General features: G+C 29.9%; 1 protein-coding gene across 2 annotated transcripts; it reads left to right on the plus strand.

The window, feature by feature from the left end:
• Positions 1-254: 254 nt before the first annotated feature.
• On the plus strand, positions 255-26477 carry woc (without children). 2 transcript variants are annotated; one of them, XM_014420964.3, is made up of 22 exons: positions 255-310; positions 3475-4839; positions 5154-5249; positions 6527-6779; positions 7584-7681; positions 7845-7979; positions 9869-10073; positions 11440-11594; positions 11931-12052; positions 12780-12934; positions 13241-13312; positions 13460-13587; positions 13760-13916; positions 14232-14413; positions 19717-19828; positions 21257-21429; positions 22489-22663; positions 23179-23301; positions 23383-23507; positions 23775-23928; positions 24456-24558; positions 25636-26477. In XM_014420964.3, exons 2-22 carry the CDS (start codon positions 3484-3486, stop codon positions 25811-25813), a joined length of 4257 nt encoding a protein of 1418 aa, XP_014276450.1. In that variant the 5' UTR covers positions 255-310; positions 3475-3483; the 3' UTR covers positions 25814-26477. The 2 variants fall into 2 exon arrangements, with proteins under 2 accessions (XP_014276450.1, XP_014276449.1); XM_014420963.3 differs by lacking the exon at positions 255-310 and adding an exon at positions 1060-1346.
• Positions 26478-27166: the final 689 nt, after the last annotated feature.

Genomic DNA, 27166 nt, shown 5'->3' on the forward strand with positions numbered 1-27166 from the left:
ATTAAACCTAACGAATTAAACAATAAAATAAGAGATTTGTTGTTCAGAAACTTTTTAAATAAAGATAAATCTCGAATTAAGTTTGCATTGGAGACACAATTCATATATTTTTATTTATAAATAATTAAAATTTAATATTCTCTTTTCAGGGCTACGCTATACCTTTAAGGATTCCCACTTGAACTTGGACATTTCATTGGTTGAAAAAGAACCAATAGGTAACAAGCAATGGCGTCTTAGCTTCTGTGCTACGTCATCGAGCATGCAGGGTTAAGTCAAACCAGCTACAAGATCGGCTACAGTTATAGAAGTAAGTAGCCACTGTTCCTATGCTTCAATCAGCCAGCAAAATATGAGTTTTGTTAGAACATAGAAATTTATTTAGTTGCCTTGCCAGTGAAGAATACTTTGACTTCGCTCTCAAAAGGTGTGAAAAGAATACGTATTAAAATGAATTAATATTTATGTATTCACCAGTTTTTCCTTTAATGCTAATTATTATACTATGCCTGGCTTGAAATAGAGTAACAAACCAAAAACATTTCAGTCAGTTATAAGCTGACAGAAGTAAGACGTAGGAGCTGGATTACGCAATGCGCTTGCGCTGACACCGAGTTGTTGCTGTTTTCTGCTGACTTGATATAATTGTACTCTCTTCTTCGTTTTCGTTTTTTTTTTTGTGTTTTTATGTTAACATTTTGGACTGAATATTAGAATTTAAATGGAAAATGGATATGGAATATGTTATAAAAATAATTTAATGGTCCCTGTTTCCGTATTAACTTCTTAATATGTTGCTTATTTGAATGTTTAGTTCGTTACATATTTTCCAACGATTGGGAACATAATTTATGAATAGTAAATTTAAAAGTTTTCATAACTAACACCATCATACCATACTGGTACCTGAATCTTCCCCCCACTACTTTTAGTCATTGAGCGGCATTTTGTTCTTGCCTTCTAGATAGTGAAATAGTTTTGTACTTTATAGATGGTTTGTTGAATTCTTGGTAAGATAAGAAATGCATTGTATTTGATATGCAGCCGTCCCTTCTTTCCTTTCCCTTTCTTTCATAAAGCCGAAATTTGAATATTGCTTTAAACGAGAACTTTCAGCATTAGCGCTACCTATGTGAATGGCGTTATACTGATGTAGTATACAATTATAATTTGTTTTTCCTCTCGTATTTGTGCTTTTTATTATTACAGTTAGTGTAAAATGTCTAGTTTTCAGAGAAGTTGTATTAAAAGTTTAATGTAATTTACTGTGATTATTTTATTTATGATACTGTACTGACTTGTGTACATAGAGGTTACGTTGAGAAGTCATATTTTAATGTTGGAAGGTATGTGCTTTTGAGATTTACTTACGAACTTATCTTCAGAATCGCTATCGACTTAATTTTATTGTTATTTGAAATTTTGTTAATATGTATTTATGAAGTAGTGCCATTATTTACTTCTCTAGTCGTTTTAACATGAATCTTTATTTTAATTTGATCTATTCGTATGATTACCGATCATTTAGATAAGATAAAACGTAGTGATTAATTTGTTTCTCAGTTGTTTGTGATGAAAATTTAAGCTACACTTGAAATAGACTTAGGACAGGAATCACCATTGCCTGAGGATGTTACTTTTTCCTCTCCAATCAGCTTATCACACCTTTTTGTTTAATTTGAAATTTTGTGTTTCTAAACAAATATTGTCCTAAAATGTTTGGGAGTTAAATGTCAAAGCTTATTATGCATTATAATATTCCTGAACTGATTACTAATCAACATGATTTCCCTCTTCATGATTAATCCCTAGAATCTGTATGCTAAAACATGTTATGATAACTCGTTTTATGAGGATCTATATATAATGTAGATTTTTTGTTTACCTCCTGTTCATGAAGTATATTTGTTGGATGAGAGCTATGATCTCCAATTGTAGATCCCCTATTCTGTGATTGATTGTTGGCTTTTCTCATAAAATAAAGTCAGTAAAATAACTCCGTGCTAAGCTTTAGGAAAGAGGAATTAAATTTTGTTGTTTAGCCACCTTGATTTAGGTCACAAATTGGCATTTCTTTTACCCTATCTTCTTGAAAATGTTAGTACCTTCAATGCATTTAAAGAGGAAAGCTATGTCCAATTTTCAAATGATTTTGTTCATTGGAAGTTGGTTTAAACAGCTTTTCTGAAAGATGGGTATATTATTAACATCTGCCTAAATTATGCCGGTCCTCTCCTTTAGTAAGTGTTGGAAGGAGGTAATAATTAACTCTCTCCTGTAATGGGTTTAATTTTATTTTAAGCTTTGTTGAATTGAAATGACAAAAATAAACAAGAGTTTATTTCATACGTGAACATCCCACAAACCTAATTTAAACTCAAATAACATGTTATATATGTATAGAGCAATAATTTTTGAATAAGAATTATCAAATTAAAAGAAAAATCAAGGAAGAAAAAACACATGAATGAAAGAAATGATTAAATTGTTATATGTGTCCATCCAATTAAAGTTGAAAGAGGACTAATTTATTGTGCTGAGCTAAGATGTCTTATTGCTCACATAAATTTTGTGAATGAAATTTGAGATATATCAATAGCATTTTGAAATCATTGCATTTTATTAAAATTTACATTAATTAACAAAATATTTGATAATTTATGGTCTGTCTGAAACAATTTTGTTTTTAGAGTAATTTTTAATGATGAATAATTAATCATTTCAAAACTGGGAAAGGAAAATGGTTACACCTCGAGGTAGCAATTGCTGATTCTTTCCATTAGTGTCTGGTGGAGCTATGGTACCATAAAACTCTAGGACCTGCTCTCCAGATTCTTTCTCTAAGTATTAATAATCGAACGATAAAAAATATTTATGTATTCGTTATTTGTTTGTTAATACCTATACTATACTACTACCTGTGTTACATAGATATTTCTTGTAGGTCTCTCCTTGCTAAGGGGTCAATGGTCTAACTTCCTGAAGGGACTTAGCTACATTAGGAGTAAAGATTTGATTTAATAAATAGGTACAGGTACTATTCTAGCTAGGTATGGTTGGTTGACTTTTATTTCAGGCATTCCTCCTGAATAAATTTCGATCTTTTTATCCTAGATTGATTAATTATCTAACCTGACCTTTCTGCTTTAGTTAACTTATTTTATGATATAAAACCAACTTTTATGAACCATCATGATTTTAAGGTGAGTACTTTGTCATGGTATTGCCCCAAAGATGATAGTAGACCTAGCAGGGTTTCATGATAATTTTTAGTGCTTCTCTTTCATGTTGTACTCCAAAATTATCATATATTTAAAGATTATAATTATTCTGTTATCTTACTGTATTATAAACCTAACAGTGTTTATTCTAGTAATAAATCATTTATTATTTTGTATAATTTATTTATTTTAATTATTTTTCCTGTTAAAATTGAAATTTTAATTGAAGCTATTATTATTTGTTTTCTTTTAGAATTGAAAGATGAACATGGATGACAATATTTGTAATTCCAGTTTAAATCTTGAAGCTGGAAACAATTTAATTTCAGAGACTTCACTTTCTAGTCATGAAGACTCTATTAGTGTTGGAAATGATAAAACTGAAGAAAACCCTTCTATTGATAAAAATGTAACAGACTATGTGAATGGTTTGAATGAAGATGAAAGTCAATCATGTGATAATTCAAACAACGACAACAATCCAGAATTCACGAAACAGTTCAGTAGTTCCAATGAAAATGAGATATCTAATGAATCTGAAATGGAGGTTAATCAAAATGAAAGCAGTTCATCTGGTCATAAGGATCCTCTGGGTAATGAAAATAGTTCATCCGATAATGCTGAAGGAGGCAATGAGAAGGCGAATTCTAAACAGAATTCTGATCTAGAAAGTGAAAAAAAAAAAAATGTAATTTCGAATGAGTGCAGTGTATCTGGACTTGATCAGTGTGGGGATGATAGTACTTTGTCAGAAGCTAATCCTATTGATCAGTGCGAGGATGACAGTGCTTTGTCAGAGACTAATCCTATTGCTTGTGAAAGTGAGTCGAATAAAAATGGAAATTCTGAGTCAGATGTTGTAATTTTAGAAGATAGTGAAATGGAAGTTGATGAAGTTACAAATAATAGTTGTGACTCTAACGATAAAAGTTCATTTTCTAACAAAGAAAAAGGAACTAGTTTAAATAAGCATGGTTCTATTCAAGGCAATGTAGATCAGGATAGTAATGATTCTGTAACTGTTACTAATTCTTGCAGTACATCTGAAAAAGAAGTTTCCAGTAAACCTAATGAGCAAATCAATGGGAATCTTGACGATAATATTGATGAAGAGCAAGAGAGTGTACCCAAAATACAATTAGTTACATCACTGGATGTTTTTATTGATGAAGAAGCTAATACAGCTTCTCCTGCTGGAAATACCAATTCTCCTGTTAATCCTCTTGAAACTGATCATGAAGATACTAATGACAATGATGATTCACCGAAAACAGGACAGGATACTGGAGGTAAAAATATCGATTGCATTAATGTTTCTGATGAGAAAGATGATACAAATGATAGTATTGGTACATCCTTGGAATCTGAAAGTCGGAAAAATAGTTCTCCGAGGGTTTACAGCAAGGATAAAACAAAGAATGCAAAAGACCCAAGTGAACAAGAGGAAGTTATTACTGGTGATAAAACAGTATCACACGAATATGTTACTAAAAATCTTGAGTTGATGGGAGATGGGTCATCATTTGCCCTGAATGACCATGGTTACTCAAAACCTGGAACCCCTACCTCTGAAGGAAAGGAAGTAACCAAAGCGAAGAAATCTTCCAAAACTTTAAAGGTATTACTTGTTTATTAGTACTTATCGATGTTCTTCTTTTTACACTTTCAGTTAAGAATTATATATCATTATTTTAAATTTCCATGAATTCTACATTTTGTATATATATAAATATATTTTTTTGTATCTCATTCCATCTTTTACTAAGTAAAAAACTGCAAATTTTTGGTATGTGAATTATCAAGAATAATAAATATATCTATAAATTTTGTTAAAATGAATCGAAAGTATTTATAATTTATTTTAAAGAAATAACATTTGTATTGTTCCTACTTTAAATAAAGTCGCTACAAAAGATATTTATTGTATTTTAGGTGATATACCCTAAAAAAAAAGTGGTCGATGTGAATCAGTTAGATATTGAGATAATGCCTGCGGCAGTTCTAAAAAATTGTCTGCATTGTGCAAAGGTATGTTAAGTTATTTTATCTTTTTAAACAATTATTAGTATAAATATGTTTTAAGTTAAACTTGAATATCTTAAAATTACTATTGTTTCTTGTTAATACAAGATTATTTTTGACAAAGCACTGTTTGTTATTGTAAGATTATAATGCTTAATTAGTTTATCATTACTGTTTGAAAGTTTTAACAAAGGTGAATTACTGTTTATTATAATAATGTTAGTAATCTCTGAATTTTCCTGAAGTACTAAAGATATTGAAGTTGTAGTATGATAAGTACTATGAAGCTTTTTCCAACCATGGTGCATAAATTAATAGGAAGTATATTGTTGGAGATAGTAGTGACATTTGAACTTGTGCAACAACAAACTAAAATTTGTTTTTCTTTCATTTCTATCTGATAGAAAAAATTTCTTTAACCAACTAAATGCCAAAAAGTCTGTAACACTTTTGATGAAACTTGCCTTCCGGGGTAAAGCCATTTTAACCCTATCAGAAATGAGCAAACCTCTTGGAAAAGAAGTCAAAGATAAATGGCAATCTTTGTGGAATGAAAGCCCAATGAGTAAATTAAAAATGATTAAAAAGGATGTCAAGCCCTGGGGTACCACCAGTCGCAACTGCCATACAGAGGAGGCTGTTCTGACCAGCCTTAGAATAGGTCACATGAGGCTCACCCACTCCTATCTTATTTCAAAAGAAACACCTCCGGGCTGTATTGCAACAATATTCTGACAATAAGCCATATTTTCCAACAATGCCCATATTTCACACCACATCTCAATAGCTTAGGACCAAATCCAGATATTTCAAAAGTACTTGGAGACGATGATAAAACAATAGAATTAGTGTTTCAGTTTCTAAAATCACAACATTTACCGACAAAAATATAACATTGAACGGAAGGGAAAACAAAAAAAAAATAATAATCAAACTAAAAATAAATAAAATTGAACGAATAGAAGCAAAATTAAATAAAATATAAATGGTGTTGATGACCAATGAAGTTTGGGGCCACTAAACAAAAACAAATAAACTTGCCTATTGTCTTGGCCCCTTAACCCCTTACCAATTGAGGGTGGTAGATAATGCCGGGCTGGTAGGTGTGACGAGGACTGATAGAGCTAACAAATCGTGTGAGGTGATTTAGCGGCTGCTTTTTGTAATATCTTCTCAAAATAATACCCTCCTAACAATATAAACTCATAACATTTAATAGGGTAATGATCTATTTTTCCTATTTTCATTCATACATATAATAGTTTTTCTGATTTCTATTTCAGTTAGCAAAATGTTTTATAAGAATTGAAGTAGGAGGTTCTGAATGTCACCTGTGTTCAGAAGATTGTTTAGAGCATCATAAAACTCTTCAATCTAACACTCTTCGCAGAACCAGCATTCAGCCAGATAGTACTGAAGAAGATATAATTTCAGAGACTAGAATTTGTGTTCAGTGTAATGGAGATGTTAGTGTTCTCCCAGAAGAAAAGATTTTATCATGGGAGACTATGGAATTTTGCAATGAAGACTGCTTGGGTAAGTAAGAAAAATTTATTTGTCCTGGCTTCAGATCAGTTAATAATTTTCACTAATAGAAAAGTTAAAAAAAAAAAATTTACTGATGAAGATTTTATTTTCGACAGTATTTCTAATGATTGTTTAATCGTACTCTTTTATTTATTTTCTTGAAAGAGTTCATTTTAAAGTTCTCGTGCAATAAAAATGGCGGCTCAAATCAAACTAATTAAGATAAAACATTAAGAATCCTATATGGTCTAATATATATATATATATAATTATTAAATCATATTAGTTAATTAAAATGTGTTTTAAATCATTGTATAAACAACCCCCCTCCCCCTCCCCAACAAAAAATATTGGAAATCGGTGGATGGTAATGTCAAATTCCAAGAATCATCTTGGAGCTCCAATAATAATGATGCCTAATTATGAGTAAATTGGTTCAGTTGAATTGGAGAAGAGTGGATGGATGATTCTTTTTATTCGATTTTTGGATTTTGCGTTTCGCATATATCCGGAGTGCAGGGGTTCTATAATTGAAAGTTTCAAATGAATTAAATTTGTTCCTCGTTGACCCATGATCTTGATAAAATTGTTTGTTAAGATGAGTTTGCGTTGAGAGAATTTTCATTGTAAAAACATACAGACAACAAGGTCCAAGCATTCCTCTATCTCATTGTTGAGCTAATTGTTTCTCTGCTATACTACTTCTTTTTTAAATTATTTTTATTACAGAATTCCATACAAGTGTCTGATTCTTTTCAAACCTTCTTAATTTTTTGTATTGAAACATGTTACCAGTTATTCAATATATTGTAGGTAAATACCAATCTAAAATGTGGACATGTTGTACTGGGTGTTCTAAAGAGGTTCCTACTTCTTCAATGGGAAAGTACTGTGTTCGATTTGGTCATGAGGTATTTGATTTTTTATATCCTAACACAATAAATTATTTTTTAGATTAAATAAATAGTTATAAGTTTGCATCATAGGTCTAATAATGTAAAATAGTAAAATACTTTATTTGAAATGAATACAAATTTTATTTTATTTATTTTTTATTTTTTTGTATTTGTTTAGATAAAACAGTTTTGTTGCTCATCATGTTTGGAAGATTTTAAAAAAGGAATAAAAGCTTGCTCATATTGTCAGAAAGATCTTTCTGTTGGAGATGAAGGATTTCTTGCCCCTATTGCAGATAAAAATCAGTTCAGGGTAAGCTAATTTAATGTCACCCCTGTTTTCTCTTTTTCTTTTCTTTTTTTTTACCTTAATATTTAAATAATATCCTGTTAGTTCCCTTATTATTGATTAGTATTAATTTTTTTGTTTAACTGTAGGTATTGAAAATAATGGTTGTTTGATAGAGCATTTTTTAATGGTTTATTTTGTGAATATATTACTGATCTGAAGAGGTCATATTAGCCCCCTATGAGTGTTTCCATAATATAACGGTCATAACTAAAATGGTTTCCTAAGTGTAGGGAACTTAAAGTAAAGGCTAACTTAAAATTGAATACCCGTCGGAACATGTTTAACTTAATTTTTTCTTCCCTAGTATATTGTTCTAATTGTTGGATATGGCTTGCAAGGTATTAGATTTTTGTATCCTTCCAGGTTACTATTCTTTTTTAGCATTGTTAAAAATATATTTTTTTAACAATGCAGCACATTTTATTTTTATCTTTTTCCAACACCACTGTTGCCTCCACAGTGGACATTATATCTGGACAAAATAAACATATTTATACAAATGAATGAAATTGTTAGTATTATTAGTCTTGGGATATTTGTATACAGCGTTGGTGGTATCTGATTATGATGGTTGGTTACTTGTGTTGTGATTTTTGTGAATTTGTTTCTTTCCTTTTTCTAATCATCATATGTCGTCTGTAAAGTTGTTTTTATCATATTTCTCTTGAGTTTGCTTCAATCAAATAATAAAAATTTGGGAATTACTTTATACAGAAGAAAATGCAGTCAAGTATTTCCAGATTTAGACCCTGATCTCGTATAGTGAATCTTAAAGTAAAAGAGTAAAAAGGCATTGAAGATATTGTTTGTAAACTTGAATATAGCATTGTTGGTAACTGCTTATGGGCTCCACACCTCCTAGATAGGTGGATTAAATTTTGTCTCTAGAGACGAAAGGTACTATTTTGTCCATCTTAGACAGAATAAATATTAATTATCCAAAAAGATTAACAATCTTACTCCACGGATTCTTCCTCCTTAAAATTTTTTATCTCCTAAATCTATTTTTCTACCTAAATGATTTTTTTATTTTCCCTCCTTATAACTAGACATTATAAAAACTATAAAAATACTTAAACACTACTTTATGTAAATTTTAGTACTTATAAGACATAAATTTATCCTCTGTTCTCTGTCATAACTTTCACAGGGGGCCAGGGGCGACATAGGCAGTCCTGAGACAGCCAACAATCAAAGTTAACATAAACCAGAAATTAAGCATTCATGGCACAATTTTAGATGTTTTAATGTTTTTTGCCAAAATTAGTACTAAAAATAAAATAATGGGCACAACTCAGAAACTTGAAATTTTTATCCCAACAGTCCCAAGGCATTTTCAAGCTTGAAATGGCTGTTAAAGATTATTGTGATTCTTTTAATTCAATGAAATAATTGTTTTTCAAGAATCAATTTTTATATTTTTTTAATGAAAAAAACAAAACAAAAGCCTGTACTGCTACAACCCGTCTTGGGTTGAGGTAAGGAAATCCATTTTTTTTTTCACATTCATTTTTCCCCTCTTAATGATGTACCTTAGTTTAGTAGAGGTGGGTGTTCCGCAGGAGGGTTTCTGAACTCTCCTATGCAGTGTTGATCCACATTTGATATTACAGAATAATTAATTATCGGTCACTGCCACAAGACTTGAACCCAACCCCACTGTACCCCCATCTCCAGTCCTTAGTCCTTGGAGGTAAGAGCTCAGTGCCTTTCTCACTGAGCTATCCCACTTCTATATTCTTTTATCATATTTTTTTTTTTTTTTTAATTTGCCTCCTTAAATCAGTTTATTAGATTTTTTTTTGTAGACATTTCTATTCACATTATTAGTAAATAAATTATTTTAACAGGATTTTTGCAGTCAAAACTGCTTAGATGAGTATGATTGCATGTCCAGAAATCTTCCAGCTGGTGGCCTGAAGGTTGAAGCCTGTGGAGTTTGTGATAAAACTCAATTAGTTCAAGTTCAAGTGATCACCGCAACTAGTACAGTGAACCTTTGTTCTGAAGTTTGTTTTAAAGCCTTCAAATTTGTAAATAAATCTATTTCTCCAAGTAAGTACCTTTTATAATATGTTAAGTTAACATTTGGATTATTTGCTTACTACACTTTATCTCATAGTTCATTTTCCTTAATGAATGAAATAATGTTTTAAAATAACCAAATATACCATAGTCTTACTTTTTATTTGATGACCCCCTGCCTGGTCATTTCTGGTGTATGAGGGAGAGGAGGTTTATCTGCAGGTAACCAACCTATCCTAACCACAGTGAGGTGCAAGTTATCATTTCATGGCGGTTCCACAAAATAAAATTTAACCCTCTGGCTAGATTCGAGCTGATACCTTTGCAGTAATGAAGCAGCCAAGGTTGATGCCTTAACTCCCTCAGTTACAAACAGCCCCTATCTTAGTCTTACTATCAAAATGTCTAATGTCTATAGTCTAAGCCAGTGGTTCCTAAAGTCTGGGATGCCACAAGCAAAGCCACTTTCTCACCGGGTTTAGATACCACCGACTTAAACCTTAATCATACAAATGTTTATATTATTCCTTATTATTTTCATATTGATTTCCTTATTCTTCCTTAAATATTCAGTGATAGGGATTGCAAGGAATAATAGTTAAAAATATCTTATTCATATGAATAAAGAATTAAAATTATTTATTATGTAAAATCAACTGCAGAATAAAGAAACTAGATAAAATAAAAAATGGGAGGTTTGAATATCTATTTTATTATACAAAATGAAACAATCTCCATAGTATAGTATGAGAAACTAATCAGGTGAGCTGAAAAGAGAATTACAACTATGAAGGTTGAGGAGGGGGTGAGGATATTTATTGCAAAAAGGTGAAAGTAATTCAGTAAATTTATTAAATAAATGCAAAATGAGTGAATGTGTATAAGAAATATGTTGCTTACCTATTTTATGATAGACAGGATTAGGTATAAACTGGCTGCTGGTCACTCTAGTTTGACCAAAGAGATAGAAAGGGGGTGTCTGTATCTGATTCTTTTTTTTTCTTGAATTTTTGTCTACTAAATTAAAAGAAGGAAACTACTTAAATTTCTAGTCAGGAGTGGCAGTAGCAGAGTGTTTGAAGGCCTTATATCCTTTACAATCCTTGTGTCAGGAGTGGTAGTAGTTCGATTCGGACCTGAGCGGGTCGAAATTTATTTTTTGGTGGACCCACAGAATGAATTTTTTGACCTTCCCATTCTGGCTTATTATTTTGACCTTCCCCATCTGGATTATTACTTTGACCCTCCCATTCTGGCTGTAATAGGTTATTAACCTGTAAGAACACACAAGAAGGGTCAGATGGGGGAGAAAAAAAATCATATCTTTGTTTATATATATTTATTGTATATATCTTATTATTTAGTGTCACCTATACCTTGTGTTTATGCATTTCAGGTCCGTGTTATATGTGTAAAAAATATTTTGAAACAAATTCAACCAACAAAGTCACTGTGTATTATGAAAATGAAATTCTTTCTTTCTGTTCTAAAACATGTATGAACATTAACATACTTGCTAAAAGAAGGATTGTGGCTTGTAATTGGTGCAAAGTAAGTATCCACAATATTTCATTCAAATTTGTTTTGCAAATAATTTTAAATTTGATAAAACAAATATTTAGTGCTATTGAATTTAAAAATTTAATGCTATGAAATTTCACTACAAATAACTTTTTTATGTTATAAATGAGGAAACGAGCAATATTATGTGCATAATTTATTAAATTATTATTATTAATAATATAATTAATTAAACTTCTGAATTTATTATCTTTTATGATATCTTAAAGATCTTTTAATGTTATAGACTACAGTCTGTATCTTTTCAAATTGTGTGAACATTTTTATGGTACTGACATTTTTTATGATTATTGTTTGGTTTTTTAGGTAAAAAAATATAATTTTGATATGATTCGGAGGAAGTCATCAAACAAAATAGTTACTAACTGGTGTTCTTTAAATTGTATGGCACTATATCAAGTTTCTTTGAGTGCAATTAGTCTTCGCAAGTAAGTGGTTATGATTATTATTTATCTACATAAAATTGAGCGATTATTTTTTTTTATTGTTAAAACTATAGTTTCCCCAAATTTTTTTCGAAGACTACTGGGCCATATTTTTTTTGGTTACAGATAACCCTAAGATGACACTCAGAACTCCACTTTACTAAAAATTATTTTTCAAAATTTGGCTAATTAAAAGTGTTTTACACTAATATTTTGGTCACTTATAAATATAGAGGAAAAGTATTAACAGTCTTGGAATGGTTATGTTATACAAAATCCTATGTAATAAGTAAATAAAAAATTGTCCATATGCTTATGAACAAGCTAGATTTCAGAAAAAATTTGAATGGTTTTTATAAATGTTTTTAAACTCTTGGAGTGGTTCTCTTTTGTTGGAGTAAACCTCACTGCTGGATAATGTACAGTTCCGACCTTAAGTATTTGATATACATGTGTTGCAAGCATATCACCAGATTTGTCTAACATCTCTTTTTATGTTGCACATAATTTGCATATAAAATCTGGTAATTTTTTGTTGTGAAAACAATGACTACAAAGGGTCACTTAGTGTTTCCCTTTATACTGAGCTAGTTTTGTTAAATGTTTAAGCTGGGAGTTTATAACCTGTTTTAATCTAACATTTCCGGGTTTTGTATTAAATGTTGTTTGTTTCTCAATTGTGGAAGAGTTTATTTGTGAAGAGCTTATTTATCACTTTTTCTGTTGACAGCAAAACAAATTGTGCTCAATGTTACAAGTATGGTTTTCCACTTCTTCACCTTACAATGTCAGATGCTACCATTAGGAATTTTTGCTCACATGATTGTGTTAATAAGTTTAAAGTCAGCTATAAGGATCAAAGCGGCAATGGCGTTTTCCCAACTGGTAATTATTATTTTCATTTTTATTAAACTCTAATTTTATTGGTTTCTGTTTCATATTAAATTATTCTATTATAATTTTGTTCTGATATTTCATTAGAAGAATTTAATTTCTGTTAATAAAAGCAAATTAAAGTTTAGCAGTTTCTGATTAATGTTGCTCCTGAAACCATAATTGAATGAAAACTATATTTGAACTTAGGTTAATATATGACATCAAATAAGTTTTTATTAGATCTTATACTTTCTTTTTTTCTACCAAAGCTGTTTTTCTTTCTTAGATAAAGGGCAATATATATATATTTTATAGGTGGTCCAAAACGAGTAGTCAGGGCCAAAAGCATTTTACCTGCCAGTTCTGAAAAAAACACAACTTATTCCGGTAAGAATATTAAACATTATCATATATTTACTTACCAACTATATTAATAAGTTAAAAAATTTATGTCATATCATGTCTGGTCCTTATTTTTAATAAATCGGTTTTATTTTTTGTCATTATGAAGGCATTTTAAATTATCTTTTTTAGATAACACAGGGAAAGATGTTTCTGGTTTTCAAATGAAAGCAGTTAATCCTGCAGTCACTGTTTCCTCACCAGTTAGTTCTGCCGTTGTCCAGAACAAGCGTGACGAAGCTCAGTGTGCATCTCCTTTGGTAAGTATAAATTTTATAGATGTTATTAAAGTACAAGCATGTTTGCTAGTATTATAAGAGATTTTTATTTGTTCTACAATATCAGTCTTGTAAATAAATTAAACTTTTCTTATGTGCATGTTCATTTAGTAATTTATATTACTTGTTATTGATAGTAAATTTGTATTTGCAGAATACAACTACAACAACGCAAACTCCTCTCCCCAATGTATTGACCCTTTCTGCTATAAACCCAGATGTTAAAAATGCCAAGATTCAAGTTTCTTGCCGAACAGCAAACAAAGCAGTTCTGACTAAACCATATCGATCCACAAGAAGTTCTCAAACCGGTAAAACTAATGTTTATTTAACATGGTTTCCTATTGTTTCTGATTTATTTATTTTATATTTTAGGGATCTAAACATTTCATGTATCCATATTTTTTATTCAATATTAAATTTTCTTTGCTTTAAGAAGAAGCAGAATGGCTTCATATCATCTGAATCTCTATTGTTCAATTTTTTCTTTATAGTTTATTTGATATTAAATTCAATGTTTTAATGTCATTACAAATATTTGTATGTACTTTCTAAAATATAAATAAATCAATCTCTTATTCTTGCATTTCTACTTAATAATCTATATAGCTCTATTTTAATTTCAGATGAAGTAGAAGAAAAGGGGCCAGTGCTCATACCAGTTCCAGTTCCTATTTTCATTCCCGTGCCATTAGCCATGTACTCCCTGCCTGTGCCAACTCCGTTTCCTTTTCCTGTACCCATACCAGTACCTATTATCATACCAACTACTAGAGGAACCGCTGAAGAAATAATGGCAGATATAAAGGTATGTTGTATTAATATTATTTATTGGATTAATGGTACTTAGTTCTTTAGAAACTGAATAGTGAAGGCTTGGATGTAGGTCAGCTGCTGTGCCCTCTGGACTGACACTTTGTGACAATGCTCATGTTTTTTATTACATATAGTTTTTTTTTTTCAAATATGAAGATAGTCAATTATCTGTATATATAATTTTTTTTTTTCATGTTTTCTGTCAAACTTTTTCAACTTGAGCTTTAGATGAAGCCAGGTGAATGAGTTATTAAACTCTTTTTTAAAGTACTTAATACTTATAAAATCAAAACTTTCATTAATGTTGACATTTTAAAATACAAATATAAGTATATAACTGAACTGGACTGGACCAGATGAAGTATAAGTACAAATGTACTATTTATTGTGACAAAGAGTAAAAGAAAGTGCATGAACTTGATTGGCAAGAAAAGATAATGAATATGAGATTAGGAAATTAAATTATTAATTAGCTCAATATTAAACAATTTAATTAATTATTGTTTAATTGATTACTATTTAAAAGAAATGTATTCTTGTATGAAAGAAATTAAAAGTAATTATAATCAAAGTAAGTAGGCTGTTAAGCTTGAAAAGCTTTTGCTTATTAAAGTTTTTTTCTAACAAAATATTATATACTTTGTGAAGTTAAAAAACAAAACAAGTAAAATCCACTGATCTCACTTTTAGTCGTCAATGGTTTTTGATAGTTCTCGACTTTCACTAGCTCAACATCCAATAGGTACTTTTCAGTTAAGGTTGGGGTACAATGGTGAGAATATTGTTACAAAAACTGTCCAAACAACCCCCTGAGCATGCAGAGTTTAAAGGAACCCCCTTCTCATCTCAAATTTCTAGCAGGTTAGTACCCATACCTTCCCACCTGGATGGAATAAACTGTAGGCTAACAACACCATATGCCAGAAATGGTCATGAGGGTGTAAAAAAGAATAAAGTTATATGTATATAAAAAAATTGAACGAATTATTGATTTATGCTAATTAATGAAAGAAATGAAGAAGAAAATTTTGTAATCCATCCATTGCTGATGCCATAGATATATGCCATCCCTTCTAGTAGATATCCTTTTTTTCAGGTGGAAATAATGAAGTTGTGATAGTGAATGTTATCTGTGCATAACCAAATTTTGAGTAATTAAAACTATTCTTGGCTGATTTTAGCCTTAAACTTTCAGAAATTTGATACTTTTTACTCTCAACTCTCAACTGAATTAATTTTTCTAGGAAAAAAAACTTAAATTACTATTAAATGTTATAATTATTTAAATTGTAAATAATCAAGAATATATTATTCTCACAAATCCTCGAAATAAATGTTTTTCTTTTAAAATGGTAAAATCAATTACTTAAAAATTCATGAGGTGAACTATTATATGAAGAAATATATTTAAAGCATTATAAATAGATGTAGATGAAATATGAAAAATTTATTAATAGCTTCCTATCCAAATGTATCTATTAATTAAGGAACATGAAAGTCTAACTCCAATAAGCCTCTAGCATTACTAAAGTTGGTCCCTGAATGTGGTCCAAATCAACTGATCAATTGTGCTAGAACAATGATTTTTACCAACTCTGTCCAGAAATTCAATATAGTGACTTTAAAACGTCTATATCATAATAAGTTTTGGTCTAAATTTAAAAATCTTCGGGTAACTGTTTTTGAGTATCAAAGCTTCTGATTTATTGCATACCTGTAGAATCCTAGTATCGATACTTTTTTAATTTTATCGTCTTTAGCTCAGCGACTTTTTCGAGTATTTATACTTGAATCGATACTTTTCATCCCATACTATCTTGTAGCGATACTTAGTTATAATACTTTAGTATCGTACCATTCATGTGCAAGCAAGAAGGTATTAAGGGTGAGAGTGACCAAAAGATACCCCCTCTTGTAGAATCGGTGACGTTACAACTGCGACTAAGATTGTTACAGTCATGATTGTACCATCGTACTAGCTCTGCCGTGATAGTTGGTAGTACAATTAATGACAGTGAAGCAACATGTATTTCCCTTGACTGTGAACTATTGTACAGTTTCAGTTGTTTCAGCAAAAGTTGTAATCACTACCATGGTGTAACTGTTTAAGAGTTTACTGTCGACAGTTATGTCGCTTTGGGTCTGGAAGGTTATTCTGTGGACCAACAGTCGCATCAACTGCTACATGTCTACGCTTTGACTGAGAACTATCCCAACACACCAATCTTACCAAGTATAGTGACGACAGGAGGGAAAACTGAGTTGTATATGTTTTGGGAAAACATAAGATTGTATTAGCCCCGAGCCCAAAAATAATCCGCTTCGGACCCCCAAAACCAATCCACCACGGACCTCCGGAACAAATTTTCCCATGTAATGAAATTGTAGCCTCCCCGGACTCCAAATATTAATCCGACCCAAGCCGCAAAAACAAATTCAACCAAAGCCCAAAAATTCATCCCATGCTTCATCTATTCTGGGCCCCAAAAATAAATACGTCAAGGTCTCCAAATGGCCTAGGTACGCCTATGTTCTAAAACTCAATATCTAAGGAAAAATAACTTATTATTAATAAAAAAAATGTGCAAGGGTTAACTAAAAAAAAACTAGGTCAGGGACAAGTGCGGCACCGCTCTACAGTTCTTACCTATAACCTACAGCCATTTTACTCCAAATCCCCAATCCCTGACAACTACCCACTAAGCCGAGAAATACCCGAATCGGCAGCACCGCTGTCTATGCAGAGATCCGAGCCATTGTCTTATCATTCTATATCAATTTAGCCGAATGACATCTTTAAGCGTACATTATTGTAAGTTCCGTAAATCATGTTAATATCTTCGAAAACTGCTCGTCCAGTGTGGTTTAAAGTTAAGAATCAGTATAAAATGGATCCAGTATTACTTATGTACAATTCCATTTGCTACTTTAATTTTGTGTTTTCCTTGACTCCTCTATTTCGAGAAGTTGTAGACACTTTTATTTCTACTGGACCCACGAAATGAATCTTGACCTCCCCATTCTGAGTCAAAATAAGTTACCTGTAGTAACCAACAGGATAATCACCCTGCATGCCGTCCTGAGCACCCTGTCGAGGTAGGATTAAATAAACAAAACATTGGAAATTAGTTTGAAAATGGCTCACTGTAATTTTTATCAAATTCCATCCACTCTTTTCTTCTGCATGTGCGCAAGTTTTTTGTTTTTTTGACACACACATATTCCAAACTCGGGCTCATCCTGTAAATTTTATTTTCAACTGACGTAGAATAATACCTATTTTATTGTTTTTAAAGTATAAAAGTAATTTATATGTATATATATAGTTGACCATAAAAATTTAAATATAAGAAGATGGTCAGGGCTGCGGTCAAAAAAAGAACAAATAGTTTATAACTACTTCAATGCCCACTTTGCAGGGCTAAAAAGATACAATAAGGTAATTTAAGCTAGGATAAATAATATGTAAAAATAAAGTGATAAGAAATTACATATAAATAAAAGGAAGGAACACATAAAATAGTATCAATATAAAATAAACTTGAATAAACAATGATAAGAATAAAAAATAAGTAACAATGGTAAGAGTAAAAATATTAATAATAATATAAAATATAATGTAATAATAATAATAATAATGATGATATTATTATACCACCTAGGTGGTCCTGATTTGCTCTTTGCTTATTTAATATCATTATTATTATTTTTATTTATATTTATTCTTTCAAGACGTTTATTTAATCTCTACTTTCTTCTTTTTTTCCGTATTGTTTTTGTTTTATGTACGTCTCCTGTACTTTTTTTAAATGTATATTTTACGTATTTTTTAAAACATTTTACTCTCACCATTGTTACTTATTTTTTAATCTTATTGTTATTCAAGTTTATTTTATATTTATACTATTTTATGTCTTCCTACCTTTTATTTATATGAAGTTTCTTATCACTTTATTTTTACATAATATTTATCCTAGCTTAAATTACCTTATTGTAGTAATATTCTCAGTTTTTTGTATCTTTTTAGCCCTGATGAAGCCCTGCAAAGTGGGGCGAAACGTCGGACATTAAAATAGTTATAAACTATTTGTTCAAGGTTGTGGTAAAAAAAAAAACCCTGGCCATCTTCTTATATTTAAAAGTAATTCAGTTTTTTCTCGAACTTTTACATACTTACGCTGTAAGTGCTGAAGTTAAACTGACCTAGGCATTTTTCAATACCTACATATTGAAATGATTACCAAATAAATAGGTAATGTAACCAAATACCATATAAATAGATAATGTTATTGGTGGTTAGGGGGTGCTACGCATTTGCCTGTCAACCCAAGCTTATGTGTTATTTGGATTGGCTGGTATAAGTTGCCCTGAATTTGTGATTGAACCGCGGAGTTTCGAATTTTTTCTCAAATTAAAGGGAATTTGGGCAAGCGTGTTTTGAACTGCCAGCAGAAAAGTTCGTCAAACATAGCTGCAAACATTACAATGTTAAATTGTTGATTACGATGTTTTATCTTCAATTAGTTGTCAAATACCAGAAGTTCAACAGAATATCGACATTATTCTCTTAAGCTAACATAGTTTCTAAAGATTCTTTAACCAATACACGAATTAGCCATGAAAAACAAAACTTCAATTAACAAAATATTTCAGTTACCTTGTTTTACGACCTAGCGACTCTAATTGTGTTCGTTGTATTTTAATTCACTCTGTCCACATCTTTATTTAGTTTCTTTTCACAATGAAAAGGGTTTAAATCAATGCCGATCTATAGTCGACAATAAACCTGTTTGGAATCGTACCAACAAGTATTTTTCGAATGAACATATTGAGTTTGTCGGATAAGAACTTGCAGTCTATATTTATTTAGATTCATAAATTTCGTAGGGAGTTTTTGCTTAGCAAAACATTTAAAAGATTTAACCTGTTGAGAACTTCAATGTAAAAGAACTTCGTTAACAGTATGCTGTTATGACAAGTTACTTACAGGCACTTGCTGAAAATGATTATGATTTTAAATTTCTTTGATATGTTGTTTAAATGTTTACTTTCAAAACTCATATTATAACTCTTTTACCATTTTTCTTTTTAAATTTAAGAAGACAATAGATTTAGGAGATTTTCAAGATATTTTAATTAATCGTAGTTTACATCGGCTGCTCTCAGCGAGCTGGTATGAGATATATTCTTCATTTAGTCATAGTTCATTAGCCAATGTTGATAATTTTTTTTGCCTGCCAAACCTATTATACCATTTTGTATTGTAAATCAAATGTTTTCTATCTGTTTGTGTAGAAAATACAAGACAAGATGCCCGGAAATCCCTATGAAGCAGAACTTCTTATGATGGCTGAAATGGCTGAAGGTCAAAAGAAATCTATGGAATCTGAGGAAAGCAATTCAGCTGGTCAGTAAATAAGTTGGTGTGATGTATTTTTTTCTATTAGGGATATAATGTCTCTCCACCTCCAATCCTGTTTTGTGTATCATTAGTAGTTTATCAAACTTTGTGCTTTAAATTTTTGACTTGATTGATTTCATGGAGAATACCCTCTACTTCCTTTATAAAAACATTAATATGAAAATTAGTAATATTGTCGAAGTATTTCTCCATAGATTTTCAAGTGATAATATTATTAGTCATTCTTCACTGACACCAATGTTTACATTATATTATTTATGCCATATTTCTTTCTAAAATAGATCTTAATAATTATTTATTTTTTCTTTAAAAACTATGATTACTGTCAACAAAGTGTGTCTCTCCTTTCTTTGATTACAATCTAATTTTTTGTCTTGTATCATTATTGACCGCACACCCTGACCATCTTCTCTTATTATAATTCCCTATTTCAATAGAAGCTCAACATTTGTTTAAACCCCAGCATACCCACTACCCATAACGCTGGAGAGAGAGAGGGTAGCCATGACAATTCCGTGTTCCATAAAGTAGCAGGGACTGCGCCGTTGGCCACCCACATCCAGTGCATTTGTTGCACATTTGGGAAGAACTGTCTGCTTCCATTTCATAGATTGCTAGTTTTCGAAAATAATTGATGTAAAATATAATTAAGGGTGATAAACCTTTTTTTCTTGAAGAGAACTTTGAAGTTCTTCTACAAATACTTCCTCAAATTTGAATTATCAAAAGCATTTTCTTATCATATCCTGTAAAGATCCCAGATGATAGGGTCTGTAAAAATGAATTTAGTCACTTCTGTTTAATCTTCAGCCATATTTGGTTTTTCTATCCAGAACTGTTCAAAGATCTTACTCTACTTTGTTTTGTTCTAGTACAAATTCTTTTCTAAATTTGTAACAATGATAGTTCTACATCATAGTTTCAATTTTAGCTGTTATGATGAAAATAGGGACACGGATGACAGCAGTTCAATTGTTTGTGTTAAAGTTAATATACTACTATAAAATATTATCATTTGATTGATAATATACTGGTAAGATCTTTTATTTAATATAGAGAAGATATAATTGAATTTTTTAAATTTAGTTTTATTAAAATAAAAATATAGCGATTTTATGATTGTTTGGTTTCTTTAAGTTAGTCTTTTTTTACACTACGAATTAAATTAAAACTATTGTCAGGATCTCTTAAACTGTTTTCCATTCACTGAAATTCCAGCAATTATAAATTATATCTTTTTTGTTATTTGAAGTTCTTCAGGGCTAGTCTCTTAAGTTGAGATGGTTTTATTTCTTCTTTCTATCTCCATTTGAATATTAGTTTCCATGATCATAGTCATATTCTGATCACTATTTATTTCTTTTCCCTTTATATTTTCAACTCTATAATATCTCTGTTTATGGGTGGTTTCAGATCCGAAAAATGATGAAGCTTTGAGGTTAGGGCAAAAAAGAAGCAGTGATGAAGTTGAATCTGATGATGGTCATGCTCCCCCTGAAAAGAAAAGAAAAGGTGATTACAGGAACAATATATTGGACAGTGCTGTTCATCACTTAGCTACGTCCCAACTTAGTATATCCTTAAAAGTAAGCTTTATATATATTTATCCAAAGTAATTTATCTATTCTCTTATATAAAGATAAAGAGTTTATCTGAATACAATATTCTGAAGAACTGCTTTTCTGATTTTAAAAACTTCTTTTTGTGTTGTTATTGATGAAAGCTTTGGGTTATATTGCATTACGCTGTGACTCATGAGAATTGTGCAGTAACTGTATAATGAAAATTTTTATGAAGCTGAAATTTTTAAATGTGATTTTTCTAAAGTTGTAGTTGTGCTTTAAGACTTACCTATAAGTTATAACTAACTATTTAAGTAGTTATACTTAAGACTGAATATCTGTTCTAAATAGCTTTTTAAAAAAAATCTTTTCTTGAAATTAATATTTGGTTTCCAAATAACTCGAAAACTATACCTCTGGAACTTTATAGCTGTTTATTCAAAGCTAATTAAATTTTTGACCAAACAAATCAAAACTATCTTATTTGGACTATTAATTAATAATCATACACTATTAAGTGTTGGAAAGTTACACCAAATTGTACTTAGCCCAGCAGTAACTATTTAATGAAAATTTCTATAGGGATGTAATCATTTTACTTATGTTCATGCTCAATAAGGCTTCATTTTTTTTTTAAATTATGGGTCATTTGGTACTTGTTATTATGTACCTACTGAATATAAATAAACCAGGCAAATATTCAAAATTTGTCGAACCGCAAGATGCAGCTAGCCATTAATATTCTAATACTTTGTGGTATTCTTTCTTCAATTTTAATTTTATTCTGATTATTTTTATTTTATTAGATACAAATCCACATTTTCCGATTATGAAATTTTTAGTGTATTCTATTTGTCCTAAATCAACTTCTAGGTCAACTCAAATATTTTGTGGGAGATCTTTAATTATGAAGATATTTTAAGTATTATGTTTTTAACCCTACAGTTTCTGCGTTTGTTAGAGCCATTAATCGGAAAGTACTCATTCTTTTTCCTAGTTACACCTGAATGTATCTACAAAAAAAATGAACATAATTTTCCTACATATTTGTTTTACTTCCTACATACTGTTTTTTATTTTTAGGAAACATTAGGTGTGAGTGCATGGAAACATTATGCATCCCAAAGTGGTGAACGTTTGGACCTTGTAGAAATGAGACCTGGTGAATTGGCACAAGCTTTAAAAAGATTTATTCAAAATGCTCGAATTCCAGGCGAAGGAGAATATACTCCTGATCAAAAATATTATTTAATGTTAGGTATGTTTGATTTTTATTTTTTAAATCATAAGTAATCTAAACATTGAAAGGTTAATTCTGATAGTCCTTATAGTCTTTCTTGCAACTTAACTGAGATGATGTTACCTGATATACCATTAACACATTGAATATCATTGGCACTCCTATAAAAATCAAATAATTTTGATTCTAACCAATTTTATTGCCTTCAATATTACTGTTACAGTATACAATATATGTAGTAATTACTACTTATTGTTACAATTTTATCAGCCAATATATTGACAGAATTCAATATTGACACTGTAAGGGAGGGTACTTAAGGTGGACTAGTTCATGTCCTGTTGAAAACTTTACTAAATCAATAATCTAGGCCTCACTTTCCCCGTAACATGATTGAAAGGTGGGAAAGAAGTTTCTGAATTGTTACCTTTTGTTTATTTCATTTTTATTGGATATATTTATTCATATTCGTTTTATTTTTAATTATATATATACTTCTATTCATTATTTGTTTATTAATTTTCTATTTTTAGGAATCCAGTATTATTTGGAGAAAAGCGGTAGGATTGATAATATATTTTCCGATAACCTTTTTGATCCTTTTATTGATGTTTTGAATGAAGAAGCCAAGAAATTTCAACAAACCTTTGCAAATAGTAATTATCTGAGATTTATTTGTTCATGTTGATAAAGTAATATAAGTTATTTTGTAATACTTTATTAAATTAATTTTGTAGGTGATAATGTTATTACAAGGGTTGAAGAAGAGCATCTTTGGGAATCAAAGCAGCTCGGCCCTCATTCGCCGGCTACTCTTCTTGCGACCCTCATCTATTTCAATACAAAGTATTTTAATCTGACAGTGAGTATCATCTATATTTTTATCCAAATAGTATTATTAAAAAATGTTATGTATATGATGTGAAAAGTAGGTGATTCAATACTTAATCCAAGTTATAATACTTATACTGTATCTGTAACTATGGCGTTGTGTCAAATTTATTTATAGATAATTTTCTATTGACTTCATTCCATAAATTATATTGTTCCTACAACCAATCCTGTATTTTGAAAGCACCGGCTAAGTAATTATCATAGTGTCATTGATAGGTGAACTTTTGTTTTTTAGACTGTGGAGGAGCATATGCAGCTGTCATTCTCACATATTATGAAGCATTGGAAGAGGAACCCCAATACAACACCTCAACCTAGTAACAATGTCAAACCCTCGAATAGCTCGAGAAACGTTCTTCTCAAATTTTATCCTCCTCAGTCATCTTTAGGTATACGATAAAATAATAACAATGATTGTATTTTTTAGATGTGTATTAATTTCAATGTCTATATGGAGTATTAAAACTTGAATAGTGTGTTCTTCTTTGGAATGGTGCAGAGATATGTTTCAGATTTTTATCCAACTCTAACATTAAATTAATGTATTACATACATTAATTGAGTCGTTTCCAAAAACCATTCAAAGTTAGTCCAACAATATGATTTGTTTTGTTTTTTTTCTTTTTCTAAGTCCTGAAAATTGTTTTGTTTATGTTTTGTTAATATTAAAAATAAGTAATATTTTTTCTATGCTTATAACTTGAGAACCGCTTACTTGAATGATGTATGTATATGTCATATAAGTAAATTTATATATATTCCAATTTTTCACTAGAATTCAAAATTGACTTATTCCACTGTCTTTCTAACACCATCATCTTTTTAGACCTATTAATATGTTTTTTTTAATATACTGTTTCAATCTATAGTGTTTAATATATTGTTTAATTATTTTGTTTTATTTGTTAATTTATAGATGCACCAAATTCAAAAAAGAAAAAAGTGTATGAACAAGAGGCTAACGAGGCTGATCCTTACAGGTGTCCTGTACAGTTGTATGAGTTCTATTTATCTAAATGGTAGGTAGAACTTTTTTTCTTTTTATAATGAAATAATATTTTTCATTTATTATTTTTGAAATGAACCTTTTTTAATTGACCTGGGAAAAATTTTTTTCCTCCCCCTCATAATTGTGATTGTTTGTTCCAATATAAGTGGAATCCAAAAATTGAACTAAAAAAGAAATTTTTTTTACTCCATTTCGTATCATCATGGCAGCCAATTATAGGCCTGTATATCATTAATTTACGAAATGGGGGAATGTATTAAGGCTTTTAGAATCACTATCCCAAAACCTTAAAAGAAAGACCCTCAAATTTTGTTGGGTGGTTAGGAGTTTTTTTTTTTTTTTTGGTCGATTAAAAAGGTTTTCATCATTGAAAGTTATAAATCATGATAGAAAAAAATTTAAATATTATCTCTTGAATTGGTGGACCAACCAAGATACCCTGCCATAGTTACTGCATATTTGCCGAAAAACGTGTTTTTATGTTGAATATAGTGTCAAAATAGCTTTGATGATTTTAATCAAATTCCTGAATTTTTTCCATAAAACCATTCATTTTATCTATATATAGAATAAATTTTTAAAAAAAGTTATACAAGATAAAAAAATGATTTTCACTATACTCAAAATGTATACATTTTTTGGTTATCTATTTAAAATTATCCTCGTTGGATCAGAATTAGCAAAGCTGGTGTATTGAAGTTGGGATCCTTTAAGCATTAATATACTTATAGTATAAATTATTTTGTGGTAGTTCCCATGGAAATTTATTAACTTTTTATTGAATAGAAATAATTCCAAAACTATGTATCTTATTTTAACATTCCAGAAGCTCATTTGGAAGATAATTAAATTTTCTACAGTGTTAAACAATAGAAGAAAAAAATATTTTTAGGATGAATATTGACAAAGATACAGTGTTTTATTGTCTTTCTTGTAGGTGTACAGAGCAGGCTGAAATGAGGGTTTCCTAAAAATTATTTACTGTGTTTAATTTCTGACCATACCCTCTAAGTACATCTACATTAATTGTTATACTATCAAATGTTGATCAATTATCCTCAAATTATTGAAGTATTTTGTTTTTCAGTCCTGAAAGTATGAAGTCAAGAAATGATGTGTTTTATTTGAATCCGGAAAGGTCCTGTGTTCCTGATTCGCCCATTTGGTACTCTACTTCCCCAGTCCATCCTGAAGTCGTCGAGCGTGCTTTGAATAGATTTAAGATGGTGAAAGAGATCAATTTAGCTCTTCTATCAGATGTATAATTGTCTTACTTGTACAATTGCATGTTTTATTTTTAAGTTGACAAATCAGGTGATAATGATTTGTAAAATATGTATTTTATTAATTCTGTTTCATTTTTTCATTGGAAACAGTGGATGTACATTATTTTATTTGAAAACAGAATTTGTATAAAGATGTATTATTTGTATTATTTATGTAATTTTGCATTGAAAAAACTATGAAGGAGGTTTAGATAAGTTCACATGTACCTGTTCTCTATGTTCACTTTTACCTCCTTTGCCATAGTTGTGTGGAATCATATGAATAATTAGAGAGCATAAAACACGAGGTGTTTACCTTATGCTTCTTGTACATTTCTTTTTTATATTTTTTCTTTGTTGTTTGTACATAGTAGTTTTAGAATAAATCTTTTTATATAATTCATATTATTTATTCTTTTTCTTTTTTTCATGTACATACATTATTAGAACAGTGTATTTTTGAACCATTCCAGAAATCGTTAAAGATTTTATGATGTAATGAATGTATTGAAGTGTAAATTTTGTTTGTAAATTTTTTCCAGTAGCTATTTATTTTTAAGATATGATTATATATTATAAGATATATATTGATTGTATATAATTTACTAGAGATTTTACATTTAATTTTAATGAATGATGCAAATATATTGTTATATACTTTTCACTTTTGTTTTGATTTCTAAAAAGTAAGGTATTTGAATTGATAATACTAACTGGATTTTCTCGTACCTTGTTTGAATAGGTGTCAAGTTTTTGTCTATTGTGAATAAAACTAAATAAATAATTTGCTACATATACTGTATAATAAATACATAGAAATTATATTGCTAAACTTATTCTTTTCTTGATATAGTTAGTTGCATTTCATTTCGAGAATGAAAGAAAACTCAGTTTTTTTTTAAATTACAAAACTTATAAAAGGAACTATATTCACTATTTATTTACTGAGTGGGTTCGTGAATTCTTTCGGTTTTTTTCTCAAGAGAAAAAGCTACTTTTGACATCAGAAAAACATAATTATTTTAAATTAATATCACATCTTAACATTTGTCCTCATTGCTTGTATAAGTGAAACTAAATCCTAATTTTCCTGGAAACTAGAGTGTTTTGAATTTAAAATGAAGTTCTGTAGATTTGAGTGGAATCCTTAAAATAAATACTTGATATCCTTTTTCTTTTCCTGACATGATTTTTACTTGAATTACGTTGTTTGATAGCTGTTTCACTGTCATTCTGTTTCCATGGCATAATAATCTTAGTGAATCTAAATTTCTCTAATTCTTAATCCAGTTTTTAATCCATTTAAACAAATTTCAGGGATTTGCATCACATTATAAAATTAGGTACTTCGAT

This window comes from Halyomorpha halys, unplaced genomic scaffold (genome assembly GCF_000696795.3).
Source record: "Halyomorpha halys isolate HHAL.00 unplaced genomic scaffold, Hhal_1.1 Scaffold299.1, whole genome shotgun sequence".
Classification (NCBI taxonomy): Eukaryota; Metazoa; Arthropoda; class Insecta; order Hemiptera; family Pentatomidae; genus Halyomorpha; species Halyomorpha halys.

Excerpts from the sequence above, each read along its gene's own strand:
- woc (XM_014420964.3), top strand. The coding sequence starts at position 3,484 with ATGAACATGGATGACAATATTTGTAATTCCAGTTTAAATCTTGAAGCT. Across the intron at positions 10,074-11,439 it reads AAATAAATCTATTTCTCCAA|GTCCGTGTTATATGTGTAAA; the intron begins GTAAGTACCTTT and ends TATGCATTTCAG. Across the intron at positions 22,664-23,178 it reads AAAATATTATTTAATGTTAG|GAATCCAGTATTATTTGGAG; the intron begins GTATGTTTGATT and ends TTCTATTTTTAG.